The sequence below is a fragment of the Akebia trifoliata genome, chromosome 9, assembly GCF_017979445.1.
Source record: "Akebia trifoliata isolate Shusen 1 chromosome 9, ASM1797944v1, whole genome shotgun sequence".
Taxonomy (NCBI): Eukaryota; Viridiplantae; Streptophyta; class Magnoliopsida; order Ranunculales; family Lardizabalaceae; genus Akebia; species Akebia trifoliata.
In genome coordinates this window covers 1,370,830-1,379,904 of record NC_141383.1, presented here as the reverse complement: position 1 = coordinate 1,379,904, position 9,075 = coordinate 1,370,830, and the positions used below count along the sequence as shown (strand labels likewise).

General features: G+C 34.6%; 1 protein-coding gene across 1 annotated transcript; it reads right to left on the bottom strand.

Annotated features, from left to right (window-relative positions):
- Positions 1–1,041: 1,041 nt before the first annotated feature.
- On the bottom strand, positions 1,042–8,562 carry LOC147394001 (vacuolar protein sorting-associated protein 60.2-like). Its single transcript, XM_086454314.1, has 7 exons — positions 8,341–8,562; positions 6,286–6,437; positions 3,570–3,663; positions 3,088–3,159; positions 2,864–2,975; positions 2,229–2,389; positions 1,042–1,456 (listed from the first exon to the last, which is right to left on the bottom strand). The coding sequence occupies exons 1-7, from the start codon at positions 8,407–8,409 to the stop codon at positions 1,403–1,405; spliced, it is 714 nt and encodes a 237-aa protein (XP_086310440.1). The 5' UTR covers positions 8,410–8,562; the 3' UTR covers positions 1,042–1,402.
- Between the last annotated feature and the right edge of the window lie 513 nt (positions 8,563–9,075).

Below are 9,075 nucleotides of genomic sequence, written 5' to 3'. Positions count from 1 at the left end.
ACAATCTCAGTGGCCTTGAAAACCCTTTGGTAAGTTAAAAGAGAAGACAAAATGATACTTTGGACAGTTTATAAAATTAAGGAAGGAAATATTTACCAACTTGAAATCAAATCACCCTCCAAAAGTTAGGGATATTTATTAGAAAGAGCCTTGGTCCATTAAATAATTTTCCCTTTTTTTTTTTTCTTTTTTTTTTTTTTTTTAATGGATTTTCAGGATAGTGGACCAAGTAAAATGGGATTTTCATGAAAAACATTCATCAGTAAAAAGCTAAAAAAACGTGTGTAGAAAAATAAATTTACCATAGATAGTATTAACTTGAGTCTTCTCTATTTTCCTTTTAAGTTTTTATTTATTTATTAAGGGTTGAGGTATGTACTCATCAAAAAACATGAAATTCTGATCATCAAAACATAAAATTCAGCTATTTTGTTTCAATATTTATCTGAAAAATGCGTGATATATCCTTTCTTCTATCCCAATAATTAGATTTCATATTTTTAACTAGGGGTGCAACTTGATCTGATTCAAGCCAAAAATCAAACCGATAACTTTGTGCTGATTTGGTTCAATTTGGAACAAGTTGTAGTTTGGTTCGAGGTTAAAAAATGGAGAACTGATCAATTTGGTTCAATTCTTAATTCAAGGCTTGTATAGAACCAAACCAAATCCTTATATAATGAATAAATATACATATTCATCATGAATTATTTTAGGATTAGAATACAGATTAAGGACTTCTTTATGGATAAATTAATGATTTCTTATATGAAACTTTATGTTTATTATTTATTTATTTATTTTTATTAAAAATATGTCGTTTCCAACCAGATTTATAGGATATTGGCAACCCATAGAATCGAATCGAATCAAGTAGCACCCCTAATTTTAACAGTTGGGATTCTGCATTACTTTACGAGTCTTTTTCATGATAAGTGAAAATGGATTCACATTTTCCCTAATCCAAGTACAACCTTGTATTCATAGCGGAAAATATAATCTAGACCTTCACTTTCCCCATATAACATTTAGCAACTAATCTACTTTTAATTTTAATAATTATATTTGACTTCTTGAAACTATTGATTCTTTAGGGACCAAATACATCTGTCTTGACAGCATAGTTCATAGAAGAGAAACTGCAAGAATTTATAAGATCTAGAAACACATATCACCATAAGAAGACAGTCCCAACACCCTTGACACTCTCCAACAAATATGGAATTTCTCCATTTTAGTTCCAACTATTACTACTACAATGGTGTATCTAATTTGAATAATTGATCCATGAGAAACATCCCAATATTCCAAGAGACGGTGAATCCACCGCATCAATCTGAATTCTGATGTCAAATGAAATAAAATGTGAATTCTGCACATTATGGTTATATGACTCACTCATTCAACCACGAATGGATGCTCGAGGCACAGGTGGTAAACCCAGTTCGTCTTCAGCCTGTAAAGTTTTAAAAAAAATAATAGTAAAGAAAATGAAATGAGAACATCACCTAAAAAGTTATCATAATTTATGAAAGATTCTACCCATATGAACATTACTTTTGATCTAGAGCATCCAATCAATGTTTCACTTCTAGGACGTCCATAGCCCAAAAGATCACAGAAATCATACCATCTTAGCCATCAAATCGATCAGAGCATCTCAAGAATACTTGGATCAAAGTAATTTATTGGGCGGTGGCATATCTAATTCTCTTGAATAAATGGTTTTGGATCGATGAACATGAACCAGTTCGAGGATAAGATGGTTTATAACTATACATGTGTCAATTAGGCGTGTCAATGGGTACCCATTTAACTGGAACCGAACAGAAATCAAAACTGATAGGACGATTCTTGGAGCTGTATGAAACCAATTGAGAGCCAAAATAAAAAATTGAAACTTTTTATAAAGAATTTTTTTTACAATTTTTTATATTTAAGAATCGATATCAATAAGAAATGAAACCGAGAAAAATTAACAGTCCTTACTCTGGTTCTGGTGACAAGAATTGAACCAGAACCGACCAATTGCACCCCTGGTGTCAAAATGGTTTAAAAGAGGGTATTTGGCGATTAAAAGACTCCAAAACAAGCAATGATAAAGCGAATATAAGGAGTACTTGTGCCCAACATAATTTTCTAAATCAAAAAAAATATTGTCACTTCCAAGAAGTTCGACAGTTTTATAGACAATATTGTCAACAAATGCAGTTGGAGGGAAAATGTACCTGGCCATTGTTTCTGTTGGGTGGTACTGCTGCATGACCCGATGGTGCCGAAGGCAAGTTGAGTTCTGCTTCCAAATCTGGCTCCTTCTCAGGTTGAAGATAGGTGGGCACCCCATCGGACTCTGTCTCCATTCCCATGTCAGCTTCCAAGGCATCAAGCTCTGCATAATGAAACCAAAACATAAAATAAAAAAAATTAAAGAAAAGTAATATTAAATAGGAGAGCTTCTATTGGCACCCCGTCTTTTACTTCTTACATCCCAATGTCTTAAATTATTTACCACACCCCAATTAAAGATTAAAACACTCTTCAAACATCACAAAGGTTTGGCTCAAATTATAATCTCAACATTATAACACTAATTCAAACAATTTCAGTAGTTGTTTACAATGATTAGGCTCATATAAAATCCTAAACCCCAAGCATAGAAGCCTAGGGAAAAAAAAGAGCATCTATTGGCACCCCAACTTTTACTTATTCTCAACCATTCACTTATTTTCTTTATTTTTAATTGGGGGTGTGAAAGTAAAAGCTGGGGTGCCTATAGCAGCTCTCTTAAATAGGGCATGTTCGCTTCACCACATGAAGAGCGTTAACAATGCAAGAACTTCCATTAATGTCCATATTAGCTTACCACCCATGAGTTCTTCCTCGTCAATATCATCCGGTACACTGTAGCTTCTACCAAGAGACTCTTGAATTTCATTACTCACATCCATCAAGTCCATCATTTCATCTTGCATGTTCTATAGATAATATGAAGTTAACAAACATTTTTAGTGAGTAAAGAACAATAAAGGTGTGTGTGAATGCCGACTTCGGACATGGAAACCAAGAAAAGGATAAGGAGATACACACATCTATATCTTGAATCTTCACGGTCTTCATCATTCCTTTCAACTCCTTGTTTGCAGATTTTAAAGCTGTCATCTGTAACACCAATACAACAATTAATCAATAAAGAATTCTAGCATTACAAACCCTGACCATTGAAGTCTCTCCCTGGTGCTCATGCTGATATAATATAAAATGGCTATTGGGTCAAAAAAATAAAATTGGACGTATTGGACGTATTGATAATATGTTAATATTCCATATTTTTAGGAATTAGGATATGGCTTTGCAATGATGATGATCATGATGGTGGTGATGGTGAATATAGACATGTATAGTATATCAATCATATTTAACTATTGTAACCTTGAAGCCTTAATTTAGTCAATTAATTAATAACACTATACCAATACTCAATACAATCGGGTAACACGTGCTATAAAACCCTTCCAGATAATATTTTCAAACTTAAGCAGTATAACTATAGAAAGCACTTTAACACTTACCGTTTGTTGAGCATCTTTGATTCCCTCAGAAGCAAATGCAACCTGATCAAGGTTGAATGTCTGGTTGTAGAGCATATCACGCTGTCCTTCATACCTGATAAGAAGGCAGATGAAGTAATAGTATAATCTTATGTTGTGGAATGAAGAAATACCAGTCAAGGTCTTAAACTAGACAAACTTTTCAAAGAAATTATGTAAATAAAGGAATATCAATCTCATTTCAACATTGCAGCTAGTATCTTGTCGAAATCTAATTTCAACTTCAGAAAAGGGGTTTTTTAAGGAGGCAATCGATGACACTAAGATAGTTTTTCCAAATCAAATCCTTTTGTATCTGGAGATAGAGACCCCTTTTTGCCAAGTGCAAGTTTCAGTCAGGTCTCTTACACCTTTAGATCCTCATGTCAAAGGTGCACAAGTCATGTAATATGCTAGTCATGGCCTTTTTTGGTTGCCCAACCTTACAAAATTTCTATAAAAAAAATTACTGACAAGTGTTTTAGTTCTCACTATTTTTATGTTTTCCCACTAAAAATCTTTGTTTACTAGTGATAAATTTTTCAAGCCTAAAAAAGTTTACTAGGGAGAGGTCTTGAGTCCAAAACCCCTCGTTGGCCATCCCCCTGGTGCTTTAAGAGGCCAGTACACTTGGCACGTGTTGGAAGGGGTGACTCATGTGTCCATGGGAATAGTCAGACTAAGTCTTGATACCCATGTATAAAAAATAAAAAAAATTCAAGACTAAATAACAATAAAAAATTTATTTCCACCCATGAGAGAGAGATTAATGCATTCACTGAATTTTTAATTTTTAATATATTTATGCATTTCTTTAGTTTTAGTATATTTATGTATTTCTTTTTAATTTCTATTAGTAATCATTTAAAGAAGTGTGCTTATGTCGCTCTTACACCTAACATAGAACATTTGTTGGCATCCAACATAGCCACACAGCCATACATATATTAGGAGTTTGATACTGCACCTTTGAATACAGTAATATAACACATTAACTGTATTTTTAAATCACAAAGTTTTCTGAGCAAAAAATAAGGAAGGAAATATATGAAACGTAAAAGAAAACTTGAGGTTTCACCCCTAAGAACTATGCAGTAAGTTCGATTTATTACTATTTTAAAGAAAACTGGAGGCTTCACCTCAACACTTCACTCTCTCCAAAATTGCCAAAACCATTGAAGACAATTCAGTCCTTTTACAAGTAATTTGGGTACTCTTGATTCACTACTACTGGGCACCTCATCCACCATAATATCCCTTCAAAGAAGTGCCACTTAGCTAAGTGATAAGAAGTGTGGAGAGTCGTTCCCACGTCCTAGGTTCAAACCCCCTTGAACACATACTTCTTATGCTAACCACTACCCCATCTTTACCAATCAAAATAGTAATAATAATAATAATATCCCTTCAAAGATTTCGTGAATCACACATAAATGTACACCCAGTATTAAATATAATTAGATTAAAAACCCTTGTTGCTGTCATAGTTCACATGCCCTTGAGTGACTTGATGATACCTCATAGTTACGTTCAGATTCTAAAAATATGCATCCCATATGTGTACAGCCATGATGCCCGGATACTTCAAAATGGATTTTAACCAGTCCAAAGTAATCGTCATTCAAGAAAACATAGGAAATGTACCCACATGTATATGTGTATCCAAACATAAAGAACAGTGTTTGTGGAAGTTATTTGACTTCTCTCAAAACATTAAGAAGAAGCAAACAGCTTACACCTACTTCCCTTATTTGTGTTTTGCTTGACAAGTTTTTTTCCCAATTATACAAGAATGGCCCCTTCCATATGGTCAAATTAGATGTCTTATCTCCCATCTAACTTGTTTGCATCCCTCTTCCATGAGAAGTGCAACATAAATTTTGTGATGCAGGACAGCAATTTCCTAATCATTTTGGGAGCAAATTCTGTCGCCACAATGATACATTCACTAAAGTGGCTCCCCTTTCGCTAAAATTGTTCAGTTATTTCAAACTCGAAAAAGTAGATCAAAAGCCTGTTAGATATGACGATCCCCATTGGGATTTAATCCGTTAATCAAATCTTCTTGGGATTTGATTTTGAGAAGATACCACTGCAGATGCTTTCATCACCACGCTGACATCAGCATCACACTGTGTAAGTTGCATCCTGCCTCTCTTCACAGGAGATACAACTTAAGCATGTCATCATGTAGGAAAAGAACAATAATTTCAAATCCAAGCAGACGAAAAATTTGTTTTTGCCTCTTCAACAGCACCACCATATTACTTCTTTTAGAGGTTCACGCGTCAACATTCTTAATAGACCTACTCCTTGGGGCTTCAAACGTGCTTCAAAAAATCATTAACCGATTCCAGAACCAATGATCTAGCCACCCCAACCCCCTCCCCCCCCCCCCCCCCCCCCCCCCTCCAAAAAAAAAAAAAAAAAAATCAAATAATAATGATATTATGATTAAGAATAATAATAATGATTTTTTCTGTTCCACTATCATCCGTGATTGTGATCTTCTCTTCAGAGCCGAACTTTAATTTGTACTCTCTTTCATTCAAAACAAATTTCGTTAAACTAATTTTGAGCTTTTTATATTTCTGGGGAACATAAATCACAAAACCTACAAATGCAATTAGAACTATGACTGCACAAAATCACAAAACACAGTTGTTTACAGGAATAATAGCTGGGGAAAGACACATACATACGCTTTTGCTTGAGAACTCTCATGGCCCGAGCTTTAACAGCTTCCTGAGCCGGACCAGGTCGTGTTTTTTTAATCTGTTCTTTATATCTACTGAGCTCACCATCAAGCCTTTTGATCTTCTCATCTACAGTTTCACCTCTTTTATTAATCTGAAAAATATTGTAGGCATCAGTGTAAAAGAAAAGAAACACATGCAATTGATTTGGATTTAATGTGTGGCACAATGGAATGATCTTTATTTCAGATAAGCAAAACTATTATTGATTATAAAGAATGGCAAACATTATTTTATGACACATTTATAAGCATTAACGATTACTACAGAGAGTCAAACACAAATGTGCACACAAGGAACTCTGGTAATATGAAAAATAGTTTTCAGTCATGATATGCATAACATACATCATTCATTCAGGGTTAGGATTTTGTTCACGTCAGTGGTATCAGAGAAAATCACTCTTGGGGCAGTTTTCCCATTCTATGATGCTCATTAATCACAAATTCAGCCTTGATCTGTTATCACTAAAGTCCAGGGCTTGATTAACCAAAAAGTGTCATTTCCAATGTCGTACCCGTCCACAAATGATAACTATGGATCGAGCAATTGTCCCCCTCATTGTAATCAATTATAACCAAGGTCAAGCTGAAGTATCTAATTTCAAATCTGATATACATAAGGAAAATATCCTGTCGAAGACAATTTATTTTTTCATACAGAAAAAACACTGGATTTTTTGTTTTAATGGCACCGAGATATTCATTGTTTTTCGGCAATCAAATCCTTGTCAACTGACCCACTATTGCCATAATTACTGACCCACGTTGGCTGCCCTGTGAACCCCAACCTCAGTCTTGAGCCTTGCCCAAAAGTTCATTACTGTAAGGACTTAAATCAACCTACTCATCTACTTCAGTTAATATTAGAGAGGTTAGAGGTGGTTTTCTTATTTTTTGATGAAGGTTAGAGGTATTATACAGTGATGGTACATTCAAGAGGAGAAGTGTTGCATCAAATTGGCAGCCGGTACCCAGTGTAAAAATCTACTACCCCCTAACATGAATCTTGATAGGTATTCCATTATGTTCATGCTAGGGCGTTCCTCAAAAAGAATGTATTGCAGTGGGAAGAGGCAAGCATTAGCTAGGGTGTTCTGCATAAACAATTCACCACATGACACCCAGTTGCAAAGAGAAGAAGGCAAGGATTCTTCCACAATATCTTGACTTATTTGGTCCGGCTCAAGTAGAAACAAAATCTTCCAAAATATCCTCACACTTTTTGTATGTCAAAAGTAGTCTCAATTAGTTTCTCACATTGAAACTAACCAAGATCTCTCATTATCTCATCTGCCACATGGCACATTTTAGGAGGACGTAACTCCCACTCTCCTATTAGGAGTGTGGCGCTATCACGCATCTGTACCTAAAGTTGCGGTAAACCTACTAATAAGCATTTTACAATGCGGCGTGCGGGTGAGCGGGGCTAACATTAAATACCCTATTTTTATTTTGCAAGCTCATAACGCCAAATAAATCCTATTTTCCTAAATTAGCTTATTTATCCACACTAGTCCATTCTGGCACAGAAACCCTAGCCAAATTTTTGCTACAACTGGAGAATACCATTGTCAATTATTTCCTGCCTACCATAGTGATCGGATTACGGTTCACGATTCAGTGCACCAGAGCATTTTTTTATAGGCATCAATATCGTACATTCGCTTTTCCCTTAAAAGATATATTAATGCAGATTCTTAACAAGAAAAACAAAATGAAACTAAAATAAATGAAGTTATCATCCTAAAATTAAGGAAGATTGAAATGCCATATTATACTGAAATCCGCAAGAAATATAATTTAACCAAAACAAAGCTATCATTGTAAAATTAAGGAAGATTAAAACGCCAAATTATAACTACATTCCCAGAGGAATTTTTCTTTCTTGAATTAGATCAACCGATTTAAAATGAAAACATTGGCAACAGATTAACACGAATAATCCAAAAAAAAAAAAAACCGAAAGATAAATCGAATCAAATTGATAAAAATTACCCTATCTGTGGCATCTTGAATCGATGGAGGTGGTTCTTTATCCTTTTTCACACCAAAAACCCTTTTCATTGTCTGTTTTTTCTGATTATTTGTTCAACCTTCGTCGTTCAATCTATCGACAAAACAATGTTACAAACCTTCGTAAACCGTTTGAAAGATCTGATATGAAAAATGCTAGGGTTTGAGATAGGTTTAGATTTTTTTTTTTTTTTTTTTTAATTTTGAAATTGAAGAAGAAAGTCAACCACACATACCCGACTGATTAAAGTAATATTTTCTTGGAAAATGCTGAAGTGACTTTCCTGGAAATTGTCAGCATAGCGTTGAACGTCAATTTAGAATTTGACCGACTAATCCAAATATGATTGGGTCAAAACGTGCTCCACATGATATGCAGGGTCAAGGCCACGATGTTTCCATGAAATTTAAAATTTGTTTGATGACCTTTTTGTGCAAATGGACATAATGTTGTGCAAATGTCTTGTATTCTGTTATGTAGAGTTGTGGAAGGTGGAGAGGATAGCGTCCTCGTCGAGGGTCTCGTTGCCCAATCAATGGATGGGGTGAAGGGGGCACTGTCCCGACCCAATTTTTTTAAAGAGTATGAAAAGGATAGTCGTGTAATATTTTCTTAAAGATTTTCTATTTTTTTGAGGATTTCTTATTTGGGAGAGATTTAAATGTTTTAGTAACTCTTAATTTTATAAATAGAAATCTCTAGAGCTGTAAAATGTA

Excerpts from the sequence above, each read along its gene's own strand:
- LOC147394001 (XM_086454314.1), bottom strand. The coding sequence starts at position 8,409 with ATGAAAAGGGTTTTTGGTGTGAAAAAGGATAAAGAACCACCTCCATCG. Across the intron at positions 3,664-6,285 it reads GTTCTCAAGCAAAAGCGTAT|GTATGAAGGACAGCGTGATA; the intron begins GTATGTGTCTTT and ends CCTTCTTATCAG. Across the intron at positions 2,976-3,087 it reads TGAAGATTCAAGATATAGAT|AACATGCAAGATGAAATGAT; the intron begins GTGTGTATCTCC and ends TATTATCTATAG.